Source organism: Barbus barbus (assembly GCF_936440315.1).
Source record: "Barbus barbus genome assembly, chromosome: 5".
Classification (NCBI taxonomy): Eukaryota; Metazoa; Chordata; class Actinopteri; order Cypriniformes; family Cyprinidae; genus Barbus; species Barbus barbus.
In genome coordinates, this window is record NC_136733.1 from 25,088,552 (window position 1) to 25,106,474 (window position 17,923).

The 17,923-nt window shown below is 37.6% G+C and overlaps 2 protein-coding genes across 2 annotated transcripts; one reads left to right on the forward strand and one right to left on the reverse strand.

The window, feature by feature from the left end:
- Positions 1–1,759: 1,759 nt before the first annotated feature.
- On the forward strand, positions 1,760–6,070 carry LOC306869992 (aldo-keto reductase family 1 member A1-A). The gene is made up of 9 exons (XM_079416993.1): positions 1,760–1,791; positions 2,697–2,799; positions 2,953–3,072; positions 3,169–3,320; positions 4,062–4,257; positions 4,482–4,681; positions 4,829–4,901; positions 5,658–5,744; positions 5,831–6,070. The coding sequence occupies exons 2-9, from the start codon at positions 2,719–2,721 to the stop codon at positions 5,894–5,896; spliced, it is 975 nt and encodes a 324-aa protein (XP_079273119.1). The 5' UTR covers positions 1,760–1,791; positions 2,697–2,718; the 3' UTR covers positions 5,897–6,070.
- A 226-nt stretch (positions 6,071–6,296) lies between these two features.
- On the reverse strand, positions 6,297–17,830 carry LOC306870273 (transitional endoplasmic reticulum ATPase). Its single transcript, XM_079417443.1, has 17 exons — positions 17,633–17,830; positions 12,589–12,700; positions 12,321–12,493; positions 12,014–12,156; positions 11,191–11,321; positions 10,955–11,086; positions 10,775–10,877; positions 10,503–10,636; positions 9,682–9,817; positions 9,423–9,535; positions 8,644–8,808; positions 8,415–8,537; positions 8,119–8,331; positions 7,646–7,954; positions 7,414–7,569; positions 7,077–7,231; positions 6,297–6,898 (listed from the first exon to the last, which is right to left on the reverse strand). The coding sequence occupies exons 1-17, from the start codon at positions 17,647–17,649 to the stop codon at positions 6,793–6,795; spliced, it is 2,421 nt and encodes an 806-aa protein (XP_079273569.1). The 5' UTR covers positions 17,650–17,830; the 3' UTR covers positions 6,297–6,792.
- Positions 17,831–17,923: the final 93 nt, after the last annotated feature.

Consider the following 17,923-nt stretch of genomic DNA (forward strand, 5'->3'; position numbering starts at 1 on the left):
AATATATCCGGCACACCATTGTATATTAGTTTCAGTCTTTCTGAAAATCCCATATCGAATTGTGCCTTGTTTGTAAATGAATCCACAGTAAAATGAAGTGTAAGGACCAAGTACTTACTGACTTTATTAAAAATAAAGTTTATCGTTTGGTTTCTGAGTAGACCTGTGTTTGCCTCTCTGGTTATTTACACTACACGTGTGAATCGGTGGGCGGGGCTAAACAGGCAGTGCTGTAGAAGCAGGTGTTGATCTTCTTCTGTGATGGCGGTGTTTAGCCACACTATTACGTCATAAAGGGGCACATTCCACAAGCTTTGACAGATTGGTGTCAATATAAGCTGTTTTTAGACTAACAAGAAAGTTTTGATTTCTGAAACTTACAGAATGTTTTTTTTAAAGCACAGTGACCTCTTATCTATCAAAAGATCAAGGGAATTTTGATTTCCCAGTTCATGACCCCTTTAAAGTCTGACTGGCAAAGTTCCACTGGCACCTGAACATATGAAAGTATGAGTCCCTTATTTTCATCTTTAGATTTGGATTTTGTTGGAAATACTCAGTTTTCAGAGTTGAGATGGAGAGCAGGTCTAACCACCATAGACATTCAGGGGGAAACGTGGCCTCCAATATTCAGATTAGTGTCACTAATATTTAGAAAATCTGGGTCTGTGATGCCTCTAGAAGTGCGTACGAAAAAATATTTTCCTCTTTTCAACTTTTTGAAACACCCATCAGGCATTTCCTTAACTAAATAATGCATTTATTTTTGTTTGTGCTCCCAGAAGTGTTGCCGCCTCACTAATCTTCTAGCCTGATGCCACCCAAGAGATTTATGGCCCTCGCTGTTTAATAACAGAATACATATTCATGAAGAAAAAAAAGTGAGTGTTGAGGCATTCTGCTGGTATTTTGTCAGTGGGTCTATAAACTAGGACATCTTATGATTATAAACACTGTATGCAGAGTCAGTAGTTTCAAGTTTGAATACAGTACAACATTGGCAGAAATCAGATCATATAAATATACATCTATTCCATGCCAAACTACTGCAGATTTTCATATCAATGACAAAAATATCAGTAGCAATAGTAAAATAAAAAATGACCTCCTATTGCCAAATACACAGAGGTTCAACAATAAACAAACATAGTCACATGCCATTTATTACATGCGTTCTAAAAGTACCCTCACTTTAAAATGGGCCATTGGTGCTAATAGACTGCCAGTGACTCCACAATCAAGAATGCTATTCAGGCGGTTGCAGGGTTTTTCCCCGCTTTGAGATGACTAAGTCATTTAGTCTGACCACATAAGGGAAGTGGAGTGGACCTTGAGTCGAGCGCGCTGCCAAGTCACAACACTTGGAGCAGTCGTGAGACGGACAGTAATAATTCGCTGGCTCTATATTTGTCCAGCAGGAGGGCCTTAACAGCTGAGAGCGCTAAACCTGAGCATGTGAGAATGTGACTGACTCTAAACTGTTTTGATATACGGCTCCATTGTGAACATACCCAGAATAAACAGATGACCCAAGCCATTTCATTAACTCCATTCCCACCAAAGCCACACTGACAAGTAATGACATCAATACTGTTTAGTTATGATTAAATGAAAAAAAGAAAGTAAAAATATGTTCTTATCATATGATGTTCCTCAGATCGCTGTAGCTGTATGGATGGCTTTTGGTTATTGTTCAGCCTTTTAGGAAATGGGTAAACAAAGACTTTGACCTAAGTGTATAAATGCTCAGTAACTGTGTCAGTATGATTGCATTCTGGAGCATTATCAGAGGTAAGATATGAACTACATCGTTTATTCTGTGGATTAGCAAAATTCAGCAAAATATTGTCTTTCTTTTTTCATCTTATGAAGTTTAATATACAGAGGTTCTATTTTAAACCTATTAAACCTGAAATAATCACTCTAATTCAAGGCAAACAGAGTGAAAAATCTCCAGTGTTAGAAAACCTCTGGAAAGGAGCAGGAAGACTAAATATGACCCAAGACCACAAAACCAGTCAAAAGGGTCAATTGTTTGTAAATGAAAGTTGAATAAATAAGCTTTCCATTGATGTGTGGTTTGTTTGGATAGGACAATATTTGGCTGTGATACAACTATTCAAAAATCTGGAATCTGAGGGTGCAAAAAAAATCTAAATATTGAGAAAATTGCCTTTAAAGTTGTCCAAATGAAGTTCTAAGCAATGCATATCAAAAATAATGTTTTGATATATTTATGGTAGGAAATTTACAAAATATCTTAGTGGAACATGATCTAAATATCCTAATTATTTTTGGCATAAAGGAAAAAATCGATAAATTTGACAATGTATTTTTGGCTATTGCTACAAATCTACCCGTGCGACTTAAGGTTTTGTAATCTGGGGTCACAAATATCACTGCACTGTTACATGATCATACATTATTTTGTAATACTATATTTATGTTGACTGATGTGAAATTTGTTATTTTGAATAATGTTTAACTAGAATTATACTACAAAACACAAATTAAAAATTTTAGACAGCAAATTAAATGAAAATGCAGAACCATTAACACAATGCCTTTATCAGAATCACTATCATTTTTTAAAGGTAGTCTAGATTTTATAATGGATAATAATAAATAATAAAAAATAATGATGCAAACTTATTCAGGTCTACAATTTGTGTGTTTATTTATTTATTTATTGATAGGAAAAAGTGCTCTAATTAAACCATGACAGCAACAATCGCTCTCTCCACGGGTCAGCAGATGCCAGCGGTGGGCTTAGGAACATGGAAAAGTGCCCCAGGACAGGTGTGTCAAAACCAACATAAGCTGATAAAAAGTTTAGTACAGCCCAAAACTGCCCTGTACAGTATGCACTGTATATTCTTATTTCAGTATGTTTATTAGCTGATTTATTGATTGTGGCAGAACTGGATTTGATTGTGTCACACTGTACTGTAGGTGAAGCAGGCCGTATTAGCAGCTTTAGACTGTGGCTACAGGCACATTGACTGCGCAGCGGCTTACAACAATGAGCGAGAGGTCGGAGAAGCACTGAGTGAACAACTTGGGGAAGGAAAGGTACCTGCAGATTTAACTATAAATGAAATCCATCAAAGACAATTACCTTAAAATCATCAATACATCACACACATGAAATTTATAACTGCCATATAGCATCTGAGACGAGAAGACATTTTTGTGACCTCCAAGTTGTGGAACACCAAGCACCATCCAGATGATGTGGAGGAGGCCTGCAAAAAGTCTTTGTCAGATCTGAGGCTCAGTTATCTGGACCTGTATCTCATGCACTGGCCAGTGGCCTTTGAGTAAGTCTTTATGTTTCCATATCTAGCTCTTGGATAGTGGAGCAATTTATTTGACTTTCACCAACATATACAACCGTTCAAAGATTTCAAAGTCTCTTATGCTAATCAAGGCTGCATTTATTTAAAAAAAAAATGCTGTATGTTAAATATTACAATTTAAAACAACTGGTTTCTATTTGAATATCTTTAAAAATGTAATTTATTGTTGTGATGGCAAAGCTGAAATTTCAGCAGTCATTATCCCAGTCTTTAATGTCACATAATCCTTTATAAATCATTCTAATATGCTGATTTGCTGCACAAGAAACATTTCCTATTATTATAATTTCCTATTATTATTATCATTGTGCTGCTTAATATTTTTGTGGAAAAATTGATACTTTTTCTAGCATTTTTTTGATTAGCTCAAGACAACAGCATTTATTTGAAAAATAAAAGTGGGAGAGAAAGAGGGGGGACAGGATCGCAAAGGTCTGCAAGCCACGACTCGAACTTGGAAGACTCAAAGCGCAACGGCGTTATGTGTTGATGTGCTGCCCACGAAGCAATTGTCTTTCAATAAGAAAAAAATCTTACTGACCCCAACTTCTGAACAGTAGTGTATTTGAACAGAATAGGTTCAGTGGGATAAAATATGTTGCTGTGTAACAAATGTGGGCATAATTTCATCTGAATGAATGGTTTGAAATAGCAAAAGTGCACTACAAAATATTACAGCTAATGTGTTTTCAATACCTCCAGGAGAGGAGATGAGCTGATGCCCCGGCGACCTGATGGCACTATTCGGTATGATGACACTCACTATAGAGACACATGGGCAGCCATGGAGAAGCTGGTTGACCAAGGCCTGGTAAAAGCCATTGGCTTGTCAAACTTCAATGCCAGACAGATTGATGACATTCTCAGTGTTTCCAAACACAAGCCAGTGGTCAACCAGGTATGTAACAGTGAAAATTGCAAAGACCGAAAGACTGGACTGTCCTTGTGTTAATTTGCCAATAACAACTAATGGCAAAAAAGGTATTACTGCAACTTTACCTGTGTGGTCCTTTATCATACTTAGTCATTAGTCTTTTTTTTTTTTTTACCATTTTAACTAATAACCATTATAATAACTATTATAAAAAGTTTTTCGTTTGTTTCATTCCAAAATATTTTCAGGTGGAGTGCCATCCATACCTGGTTCAGACTCAGCTGGTATCTCACTGCTGGAGTCGAGGGCTGGCAGCAACAGCCTACAGTCCTCTGGGTTCTCCTGATCGCCCATGGGTTACACCTGGAGAAGCCCATCTGCTGGATGATCCAAGGGTGGTCGGTTTGGCCAAGCGCTATAACAAGACCCCTGCTCAGGTCGTTATCAGGTGAGGATGGTCATCAGATCCAAGAATAGGCCCACACTGTCTGACGAGTAGGGATTCCTCCTTTCCTCTCACTACGTTTACTTAATTATTAGTGTGAGTTTGAGTACATGTCCATTACACACTTCTGGATTTGTTTTTGACTCATAGATGGCACATACAGAGAGGTGTTGTTTGCATCCCCAAAAGCGTCACTCCATCCAGGATCAAGCAGAACATTGAGGTAGGTTGGAAAAAGTCTTAAAACGTAATTTTTTCAAGGTTAAAATACTTTCTCCTGCTCAATATTTACCATCCAGAGGCATCTATAAAAGGTTGACGTTCTTAAAAACATTTTGGCTCTTTGCCAGCAAAACCAGCCAATCACAGCCTCAACCAATGGTGTGATTGTGGGGCGGCACTAAATGTCCAAAAAACCTAACTTAAAAACAATCATTTGGACATGCTTGTGACAGACATTCCACACAACCTTTAAAACATTATTCATCCTCCATGACTCCTCATTTCAGCACATGCACCTGAGCTCTTGCATCTCAACTTCAATGCCTTGGCAGCGTATTTAACCACTGAGCCTCCATGTAACCAAATCATGATTTAAATAAACCTGGAGGAGTTTAAGCAAGGTCAATCATCATTAGAGCTTATTTAGAATGTCAACAGAAGAGAGGACATACAGAGACACCTGGAGGACAAGAGCTGTAATGAGAGAGGGGGACAAGTTATTGGGATAGTTCACCCAGAAATGAACTGTTTTTCCCAAATAGATTTAGGTCAGTATTTAGTGAATATCTTTCCTGTAACTATCAAATCTCATATGTGTGATCTGAGTGTGTGCTTTGTGATAGCTTAAGAGACATGAGAACCAATAACATTTGACATCAAACCTGGTGTGGCATTTTTTTTTAACATATCGGCAGAATGAGAATTAAGTTACAGTGATAATTATGTAAATATAATCATTGCTCACATTTGCACACAGGTGTTTGATTTTAAATTATCTGATGAAGACATGAAGGTGATTGAATCCTTCAACAGGAATGAGAGGTTTATCGTTCCAACTATAATGGCGAGTATTAAGTATATGTTAAGTATACAGTAGGTTACTGTTTTGAAATATCTATTGTGACCGAAAAGTTTTTTTTCACTCCACAGAAAGATGGACAAACGGTCTGGAGAGATGCAAAGCACCCTCATTTTCCTTTCAGTGATTCATATTGATAAAATTCTGCAGAAAGCGTGTAAACCTCTTAGGATTGAAGTTGCAATGTCTTCAATATCAAAGTTGAATAAACTGCATTTAAATCCATTTCTTACGATTTTATGGCAAACCCATCCTTAAGCCAGAGCAAACTATAAAGCAAAGTTATTTGCTAGAGGAAATAAATTTGATTTAAAAAAAAAAAAAAAAGCAAATGAGGTGCATTTTTAAAGATACGTATGAACAAATTAAAACCCTGTTTTGTTTGTTGTTTTAACTAGAAAAGGCATTTAACTTAAAAATAAAATCCTATCCAAAAGGCAAATTTTTTTTTTTTTTTCACAATTTTAAAAGCATGTATTTAGGAGATGTACAGATAATAATTGGTTTAAATGTTTATGTTCACAAATCACCACAACATCAGGTCCATTTCGTGAATTTTATTTAACATTTTTCAAACTTGTAATACATTATATGCTACATTCATAAAAAAAGGAAGTCATTAGCAATTTTTTTTTTATTTTTAATCCTTCCAACAGCCTAGCATTAAACCCCACCACTAAAGCTGCTCATATAGCTTGTGAAAAGTTAATGAAATCACCATCGTGTATGGTTTTCACTGAAACTTACCCCCACCCACAGAACGTTAAGATTAAAGTTCTCAGAAATTATCTTTTCACAAACGAGAGCAAAACACAAGCAGCTACATGCTTTTCTCTATCAACAGGGGGGGAGGACAGAAGGCGAACGAGGAGAATAAAAAAAAAAAAAAAAAAAAAAAAATTGGGGGAATGGACATAAGAGGAGAAGCTGAAAATAAACAAAAAGCACAGTCCTAAAAAGTGGAATTTTTTGTCTTTTGTACATGGCGGCCTGTATGAAGATTGGCCTGTGAGGGTCAGCCACGTGGTCACATTTATCCATAAAGATCATCATCGTTGTCCTCATTGAAGACGGTGCCTCCACCGCCACCAGAAGAGCCCTGACTTGGTCCACTTCCTCCTTGGTTACTGGATGGGAATCTTATTAAAAATAAATAAATAGGGCATTCTGAATGCATGGAAACCAAATGACACTGACAATATTATCCCATTAATGCACTTAATCCCCAGAGCTCATATTGTCATTCTAAGAGCAAAAATATAATTCCATCATTCCTTCAAAACAAAAGCTACCACTAAACATGACTTAAGATCCCACCTGAAACTGCCAAAGCCTCTGCTTTGTTGCAGGGTCTGTGCGAACATCTCGTATTTGCGGATGTCGTTATCGCTGACGGAGCGGCGGGCAAAACGCATGGCTTCCTCAAAATGGTCCTTTCTAATCTCAGGCACAGGGTCATCTTCCTCCACCTCCTGAATATCCAAGAAAAATAAACCAACATGTTAGAAAATCCAAACTACCATACTAGTTTTAAACCAATCACACCATAGTATTTAGGAATCCACTTAAATATGCTTCAGTTTGCCCAACTATGAAAACTAAGTACTTAAAAAGGTTAGAGCAGCACTCCATTAGGCAAACAATGAAATCTCACCATTGCAGAAGGGTTAGTCTGCCTCTCACGTTCCCGTCTGATTTCATTCTCAATGGACTCACGGATGGCCAGTTTACAGGCTCTCTGACAGATCTCAGTCAAGTCAGCACCAGAAAAGCCATTGGTCATCTTGGCCAAGAAGAACAAGTCCACATCCTACACAAAAAGGAATACATTAATACCCAATAAGATAAAAAGCCTATTTAAAAAGAACAAAAACATCCACTTTCACCTTTGAGATTGGAGACTTCCTGAGGTTAGCTTTGAGAATGGAAATGCGAGACTTCTCATCAGGCAGTGGGATGTAGATGAGCTGGTCCAGTCGGCCAGGCCTGAGGATGGCAGGGTCAATGATGTCTGGTCTGTTGGTGGCCCCAATGATGAAGACGTTCTTCTTGCTGGACATGCCATCCATTTCTGTGAGAATCTGGTTAATGACTCTGTCGGCAGCGCCGCCACCGTCGCCAACGTTTCCACCACGAGCCTTAGCAATGGAGTCCAATTCATCAAAGAAGAGAACACAAGGAGCAGCTTGACGAGCCTGGAGCAGGACAAAGAGAGCAGGACAATTTTAAAAAGGATCCTTCATTCATGTCATTATAGTTGTTGCAAGAACAAACGAGATCAGTATACCCGTAGCCTTTAAGAAGCATAACATTGAAAATCAGCCAGAAACCACCTGATAGAAAATACAAAATGACATACCTTGTCAAAGATCTCACGGACATTAGCCTCTGATTCTCCAAACCACATGGTGAGCAGTTCTGGGCCCTTGATTGAGATGAAGTTAGCCTGGCACTCATTGGCAATGGCCTTGGCCAGCAGGGTTTTACCACAACCTGGTGGTCCATAGAACAGCACACCCTTGGATGGGGTCATGCCAAACTTAAGGAATTTGTCTGGATGTTCCACTGGGTACTAAAAAGGACAGAAATATTGGTAAGGATGTGTCAAAGAAAGTTCTGAAATGTAGCTGTGAGAACAAAACTTGTGCTCAGTACCTGCACCAGCTCCTGCAGCTCTCTCTTGACATCATCAAGGCCACCAATATCCTCCCAGGTGATGTTGGGCACCTCCACAACAGTCTCTCTCAGGGCAGATGGGTTGCTCTGGCTAAGAGCCCACTGTTAGATAGAAGACAGTGACAAATCAATAATGTCTTTAGTTTCTGAATGCAACTTCCTCGCATTTGATTGGTCAGATGGTTGTAAGAGTTACTAAGATCCTCACCCTGAAGTCATCCATTGTTACAGCCAAGGAGTTCATAACCTCTGCGTCGATGGTCTCATCCTCCAGATCAATGAGGTCCATTTTCTTTCGAATGGCTTGCAGAGCAGCCTCTGAGCAAAGGGCAGCCAGATCAGCTCCCACATGTCCATGGGTCTCATTTGCAACCTAAAGGCAAATGGACAGTTTATAAAAAATAAAATTTTAAAAGGGCACCAAGGTATTAAAAGATCTGTTAACGGGAATTAAGTTTAAACAAATATTTCTAACTGGAAACAAATTAAACTGAACTAACCCTCAAAAAGAGTAACATTTTAAACAGTCAAAATTATATACACAAACTACTAAAATTAAACTAAAAACAAAAATAAAAGCCAACTCAAAATAAAGTTACAGTAGTATGTAAATAACACTGCTTATGCACCCATATTTGATGAGGCACAAGCTCCAATCATTTAGTGCCCTAAATAATTTAGGATGCAATGGGACTCAAACCTGACCTAGTCTGTTAAAATCCAGTAGTATATAAAAGCTACAAATTAACCTGATAACTACTCTATCAGTAATATTCCACAGAGGAAAGGTACGGAGGGGAAAAAAATAAATAAAAAAAGAATCTGCAAAATTGAGACATGAAAATCTTTAATCCCTTTTGGCTCAAAAATCTGAGTGGGTAGAATTAAACAGGCATGATGCTCCTGCAAGTGCCTGATTAAGGAGACCCAGTTTAAATGAAAGTAAGTCACTGAGCACTGAATGTTCTGACATCCTTTGAAACACACCTGCTCGAGATCAACATCATCTGCAAGCTTCATGTTCTTGGTGTGGATCTGAAGTATCTCAAGTCTTCCAGTAGCGTCTGGAATGCCGATGTCCACCTCTCTGTCAAAGCGCCCTGAAATCAAGAGAGTCAGAACATCAGCACAAGATGTTCCCTTCTAAGGTGCACCGCCTAGATCAAGAAGCCTGAACATCAACTGGAAATGTCTTGCCAGAAGATTTTTCTCTTTACAGAGCAAAACTTGAGCAAAGTGATCTTACCGAATCGCCTGAGGGCTGGGTCAATGCTGTTGGGTCTGTTAGTGGCTGCCATGACAATGACATGAGCCCTTTGCTTCAGTCCGTCCATCAGAGTGAGCAGCTGAGACACAATGCGCCTCTCCACCTCACCATGAGTCTGAGAAAACAGATGAGAACCATTTACTGCAATAACCCCTAATTCGACATTCACACGCATACATCTCAGATAAGGGGTTGCTTTAAAGTAGTGATATGCAATGGAAATAAATGACTCAACATTTAAAATTGAACAGCATTTTGAATTCTGAAGGTTTTAAAATAAAGGACATTTTAGCACATTTAAATCAGGTAATCAGGTATAGTGATCAAAAGAGCAAGTATTATTCTGAAACAGCCTTTATTTCTACGGTATATTTAATTTAAATTTAGTTCTGCGTTTTGTCTTTTAGTACATACACTTCATAGTTGTAGTACTTCATCCTCATTTCAGTTAGTAGCCAAGGCAATGTTTAAAATTTGTGTAATATTCTTCCGAACGTTTTTATCCTATTCATATTTTTTGAACTTTTAATTAAACCCGACTTCATTAGTTTTAGTTAACAGACACTGTGATCTTTTCAGTGATTTGTCGTCTTTCAAACTGCGAGAACAGGAAAAAAAAAGGGGCAGCGGCATATTTGTAACAATATTTTGGCCGAAACGGCTTTTGCCAGAAAAGTTTAATATTAATGTCACAAAAAAAGGCAACAAATAAAACACTTTACTAACAAGACAAAAACGGAGCATCAGAATCAGTCATAGAGATGTTTATTTGCACAAAAACCACCACTCAGAAGTCTTACCTTCTCTCTTTTTGGTGCAATGGCATCAAGTTCATCAATAAAGATGATGGCTGGTGCGTTCTTCTCTGCTTCCTCAAAAGCCTTGCGCAAATTGCTCTCAGATTCACCAGCCAGTTTGCTCATGATCTCAGGTCCTGGGATCAAAAGTTTGTCAAGCTCATTTTAATCAAGATTTCAAAATGTACTTAGTTTAAAAAATAAAAAATAAAAAATCAGTAGCCATTAAAGAGAACTAGATCAGGCATATTTATATTCTGTGTTATCATCCGCACCATTGATGAGGAAGAAGAATGCTCCAGTTTCATTTGCCACAGCACGAGCGATAAGAGTCTTTCCAGTTCCAGGGGGTCCATACAGCAAAATGCCACGGGGAGGCTGAACAAACAAGAAGTTATTTCAACCTCAGACTGCAAACAATTTAATGTGTAAATCTTAAGAGTGCAGAAAATTACCTTCACTCCAATAGCCTTGAAGAGAGCTGGGTGTCTCAGAGGTAGCTCCACCATTTCTTTGATTTGGGCGAGCTGTTTCCTTACCCCTCCAATGTCATCATAACCCACCTCATTCAGAGACTCTTCCTCATCCTGCAAACAGGCATGTGAATACAATCATATACACTTCACATGCCCTTACCCCATATAGTACATTTTAAACCATGACAAAATTTGAAACGTGTCAATCTACTGACCTCTCTCTTGATGGGTTCCCCCTCACAGTGGATCACGGTGTCTGGGGCCACAATACAGTATGGACTGGGGTCGGTCTCCACCACTTTGAACTCCACAGCGCGCATGCCTCCTCTGACCAGGAAAATATCACCTACGGGAAAAAGAATAAAAAAGCAAAACCACACTTGTTAATATCAACACTACTATTTTCTTTTATACACCAACTGCAGTTCATGCTGTCTTAGACAAACCATAAACTTTTACTAGGTCTTTAAAACATTTGTATTTAAATGAAATCCATCAGGTGACAAATCAGACTTCATGCCACGCATCACGATACACCAATTTAACTTTAATCCAAAACATACAAGAAAAGAAAGACAGTAGTGCACATGAACCCAAATTATGTAGACCGTTTAAATGTTTGGGTTTCTTTAATGTTTTTGAAAGAAGTCTCGTGTGTGTATATATATATATATATTTTTTTTTTTTTTTTTTTTTAATTAAATTTATCCTTTGAAGTGCTACAATTTAAAATAACTTTAATTTAATTTTTTTTTTTTTTAAAAATGTAGTTTATTCCTGTGATAAAGCTGAATTTTCAGCAGCCAATAATAAAATGGATCTCTTTTGTACCAATATAAAAGTCTGTCACTTGATCAATTTAATGCATCCTTGCTTAATAAATCTACCAAAAATAACAAATAATAAAAATACCGACCCCAAATTTTAGCATTGTAGTGTACATACATTGAAAACAAAAGTAAATTCTCACAGTTGACTTAATGACCAGAATACAAAGAGCCTATTATTACTTTTATAATAATTTTTAAAGATTTTTACCTTTACGGATTGGTCGGTAAGCCTCCAAGAAGTAAGGCTTAAGATAGACCTCAAACAGGTTGCCAGTGATGCCCTCCACTGTGTCGTCGATGGGCAGAACGTGAATGCGCTTTCCATATTTCACATCTGGACATGGCTGAATACTGAAAACCAGAAAGATGAACAAAATGAATAATCCATATATTCAGAGGTACATTCAGCTAGTATCATAGTCCTGCCAATTAGAATAACTCTACAATTGCGGAAACAACATTCCCAGGATCTTTCAGTCATATGTAATGAAAGTTTAGACAGAAAACAGTCTTACCTGATGACATCACCAAGGCGCACTCTGAGGTTGTTGCGGACCACCCTGTTCATGCGAACCTTTTCGTCAGAGCAGGTGTCATCAGACAGGACAATGCAAACAGTCTCCCTCCTCTTCTTGCCCTTCAACAGCACTGTGTCCCCCCTAAAGAGCTGGAGCTCATCCATCTTTGCCTGAAAGAGCAGAGAAAATGTGATGGGCACATAAAGACCTCATACAAGTGAAAAAAGGAGGATCTAATTTTTATACATTTAACTCAAGATGGTACCTGAGAGAGAGACACAACACTGTTGTCTTCATTGATGGATTCATCAACAATCAACCTATTTGGCCTGTTCTTCTGCTTCAGAATGGCAGTGGAAAGATCATCATTTTTGGATCTGTATAGAAAAGAACACTTTAAAGCAGTGGCTCTCAACTTGTTTTTACTCAAAGGACCAATGTTGTCCAACACAATATTCAGATGCTCCCGATACTGGCTAAAAGTTTTCCTCTGGTATTCCAGCTGTAATTATGACAATGCTGGTTCACAAATGCTTTAATAAAAAAAAAAAAAAAGGGGGAGCTGAAATGTATATTATATACATAAAAATGTGATTCCATAATATTCTGCATCTTAAATAAAAACAATAGTTAGAGGGGGAAATGTGATCTCAGTTTAGGGCTGCAACGATTAGTCGACATTATCGACAACAAAAAATAGTCGACAAATAATTTGTCGTCGAGTAGTCGTTTGATCTCATATGACTAATGTAAGAGCCTGCAATACTACGGTTTGACCAGTGTGGCGCTGTAGCGCAAGACTGTAGTTCAGCCCTCCTGGATCCAATTCAAGAGAAGACACACCCGAACCGGAGCAGCGTTTGGATGAATGTAAATATATAATGCGCGCTTTCCTCTCAGTAACGAAATAAACAAAAACTGACAGCAGTGCGCAAGCAGCAGTTAAAAATTCATCCGATTACAATGATGTGGATGCTTGCATGAGCTCTGCTTTTCAGTAACGTTACTCCAGTAAAGTCCGTACTTTATGCAATAGATAGCCTTAATTCAAGCAGCTTTACTGTGTTAAACATGAAAAACAGAGTCAGTGTCGCCTTCAGTTAGAATTGCAACTTGATTTTCTGTTATAAAGCAGCTCAGTGTGGAGCTAGCTAGTGATAAAATATTTTTATTAGAGAGAGAAAAATAAAGTTTCATTAAAGGGACAGTTTGGTTTACAGAGATCAAAGCTTGATCTGCTCTGGACTGTTTTGGTTATCATAACCCTACACTGTATTTTAAGACATTATGTTGCGAATAAAATAGTCTATCCAAAGCGTCTTATCACTTACCTTTATTTTGTTTCTTATCTATATGACTTACAAAATGAGATATTTGGCAGAATGATGTGTCATTCAGTTACGTTTTCAATTAAATGGTGAGCGAGTGTCTCTGTCCGTCATCTCATTTTGTGTGCCAAATACATCTATTTGTATAATTAATTGGTAACACTTAACAAGATATCATTAAGTATTAATTAACTTGAATGAACAATACATTACATTTATGTACTAATCTTTGTTAATGTTGGTTAATAAAAATACAGTTGTTCATTGTTCACGTTCACAGTGCATTTACCAATGTTAAAAAACACAACTTGTGATTTTTATAAATGCATTAGTAAATGCTGAAATTAACATTATCTAAGATTAATAAGTGCTGTAGAAGTACGGAGCTCTTTATGGGGCATGGTGGTGGGAAAAATTCGGGGTGGGAGGAAAAAATCTCAAATGTTTTGCGGTCTCTTGCAAAACCTTTGCGTTCCCTCGCGAAACTTTTGCCACATTAAGGGTAGAAAGCACTGACGTATTTCTTTATTTGAGTCCAAGTTCAAAATAAAACTATGAACTGCTCCATTGTGAACATGCGGAGCTGTATGCATCACTGCAAGCTGTAAAGTAAACAGGAAGATTTTGTCCGAACTCAACTGGGTTTGCGAGAGAACGCAAAATATTTTTTTCTCCCACCACCATGTCCCATAAAGGGTTCCGTAGTAGAAGTGTTGTTCATTGTTAGTTCATATTAACTAATGTCAACTAATGAACCTTATTGTAAAGTGTTACCAATTAATTATATAATAATTGTAATTACATAATATGCTTTTCTAAAGCTGAAGTGACCTTTATGTTGGAATGTGTATAACTTAATATTTTAACTAATTGCAAAAGCTGAATAATCAAAGTCTACTGATTAATCAGTGAAATAATTGACGATTAATTGTTCTAATAATCGTTAGATTAATCGATTATCAAAATAAACTAATCGATTACTAAGAGAGTTGGCAACGAATTTCATAATCGATTCGTTGTGTCACGCGACGCGGAGACGTTTGATTTAAAAAAAAAGAAAAAAAAAAAGAAAGAAAGTACAGCAGGGTAAGTCACTACAGAATCCTACTTTTGTTCCGCTTTGAAGTGAGGAATGTAATGTCCCTGGTGCTGGTGTTTACTCGTTATCCAGCTTGACAAGTTAGCGTTAGCTCGTTAATAACAGTAGTAAAGCAGGGGTGGTATAGTTACTTTGCACTGCAAGACTAAAGACATGTTTTTATTCACTCGCCTTTTTTGGGCCATTCGTTTTTCAATCTGTTGTCATGTATAGCTACACTGCAATAAAAGCTTTTCTTACTTAGTAATTTTGTCTCGTTTCGAGTCCAAATATCTAAAGAAAATCTTAAATCAAGATTACTAGACAAGAATATATTGAACGGAGCGTCCGCTCGGGGCCAAAGCCTGCGGAACGACGGGGATCGCGGAAGGAATCGTTGAAGGAGCCACGGAAAACAGGACACAACTACTAAGTTAGAAAAGCATTTTTTGCAGTGTATATTCTGTGCTTTGTCTCATATAGGTTATTATTGACAAATATATTTGTGCGTGTTGTACTTTTTAAAATTTACATTTAAAGCACTTGGTCATCTTAAGCTGTTTAAATGAACCTTGCACTTACTATAATTTAATGAATAAGCTTTAAGTGAGAGAGAGATCTGTAATTGCTCTTTGGGTTACTTACCTTTACACAACTAGTAACTAAAACAAGTATGTATGTATGCAAGTATGTATTTAGTTGATGTAAAAATTGTGCTATTACACATACTCATACTATCTTTTTGATTCCAGAAAAAAAAAAAAAAACAGCAAACCATGAGAGGCTTCTTGATGGGAAATGCATCATGTACATCACAGCAAGCCACTGTCTTGACGGATAGTATCCTCAACATGCTCGTCACTGACATGAGGCCTCTGACGATGGTTGAAGATGACAGCTTCACTAAAATGATCCACACCGTCTGCAGTGTCATGTAGAGAACTTGTTCTGACATTCAAACAAATCCTGTTAAATTTTCTGATTTGTATTGTTCTTTATTTTTTATAAATTATTTATTGTCCTGGCAGCTCAGGTGGCACTTTATAAACAAAACAAAAAAATAAGTCTATAAATTTGGCAGATGTAAAGCACATGTGTATTTTTTTGTGGTAGTCCATTTTTATTTTATTATTATTATTATTATTATTATAACAGCTCAGGGATGTTCAAGGAGCAACATGTTTGTGCACGTTCTAAAGATTTTAGTTCTGTTTTTGAATAAAGGGTTGGAAATGAATTTTTGTTTTTTTATCCGATTCATCGACTAATCGTAAAAATAATCAACAGATTAATAGATTATTAAAATAATCGTTAGTTGCAGCCCCATCTCAGTTTACATGACAATTTGTGTTTTCAGCATTTAAACAGATTCGTTTTAATTAAATAATTTTAAGTAACCTGGGGCCCTCAGTGAAACAAGATGTTCAGCAGAATGACAGTCTCCGACACCATTCACTTTTATTGGCTCAGAAAGGGGTCTATTTTTTTTTTTTTTTAATTAAAACAATAAAAATGATTGGTAACCAAGACTGGCTGTTTTTGAACAAACATGTGCTTGTGTTACACAGAACAAATTTACAGAGTTTTAAAACAAAATGGATGCGATTAAATAATGATTCTGATTGTCAGGCGAATTGTCCCTATAACAATGTTTCTCATTTCTCAGGTGGTTACCAGAGACAGATAGTTGCCATTTTACTTCTTTCAGGATCACTTAAGGCGAAAGTGAAATATACGTTACGTTTCATATTAAGTAGTACTTTCATGTAGAAAAAAAAAAAAGAAACATTATCCTATCTGTTACGATGGAGTCTATGGATAAGTGCACTTCTGCTCTTATGCACGTTTGTCAAGCTCGGATGCGGTCGTGAGCAAGGCCTAAGTGCAACTGATCCCGCAGAATTCAACAATATATAAGTTTTTTTTTTTTTTTTCCTGAAAAGACAGCGGACAAGAGAAACTACGCTAAAAGAGTTATCAGGCAGACGTCAAAAGGCTGCGGCCAACAACTCGTGTGTAAATAAGCTAACAACACTGTCACAGCTAACAGACAACACACGCTAGGTCTCTACATACTACTGAACTGTACAATTAACTCCCTCACATAAGTGTTAGTTTTTGTCGTGTACACAATCCAAGCATATATCGTTCAGATAGATGGATGCATGATTTATATTCCTCTCAGAGTGTGTGATGGGAGCTAGCAGCAGTTAGCCATCTCCAGCGGCCAATGACACAGCAAATGCTGCTGTGTGACATGTGAAGCTTAAATCGCTGAAATACAAGCACTTTCGCGTTTAAAAAAGCTCGAGTCGGGTGTAGCTAATATCTAACGTTTTTAACGTCACATCTTGTCAAGTTGCTTTCGGTTTGATGGCTGAAATATCCAGATCACGGGATTTATAGTCATCAACTGCTACTATTCGCGTTTACACAAAGCAGGTTTCACGCTTTAGCTCGCTTTGTTGCTTATTCACGGCTTCACTACTATAGAGAATTAAAGGTATCTATATTTATGAAGCGGTATACTGGTCGTTAAAGTGTGTTGTACATGTTTATCCGAGCAGTTGCCGGTGATGCAGGTGGGCCGAAAGCCTCCATCATATGCGAAGATGACTCAGTCCGGTTAGCTTCCATGCCACAGCTGTTATTAGACTCAGTCGCATTAAAACTCCCGCAAAAGTTTTAATGAGTAATGAAAACGTTAGTATCTGAAGAGTGCGAAATTACATCAATGTACATGTGCGCTCGGTTGAGAAACCTGTAGCGTGTAAACTCGCACTTTTCATTGACCACCGTTTATGATGCGTTCGTCTTTAGCTTCATGGCTAACTGCTACTCGACAAAAAACAAAACTATGATCGCACTAAATATCACACCAAAAAAAAAAAAACTGTACTTACTCTCCACCCGAAGCCATATTGCTTCTCCCGAAAAAAGATATAAATACTTGATGGAAATAAGCAGCTCTCTTGAGTGACCGATTCCAACCTTCACACCAGCTTTTTACCTCAGCACTGGATTAGCCTGCTAACATCAGAGCCGTCGCTCTGGCTAACATCAACTCTGCGGGGAGAACGTTTCCTCGCCCATTGAATGACGAGCCAACCGGAGCACACGTTGCAATTTATTGCGCTGACTGATTGGCCAATCGCGGCCCGGACGTATTAAAGCGCAAGCGCCATTGGTCCAGG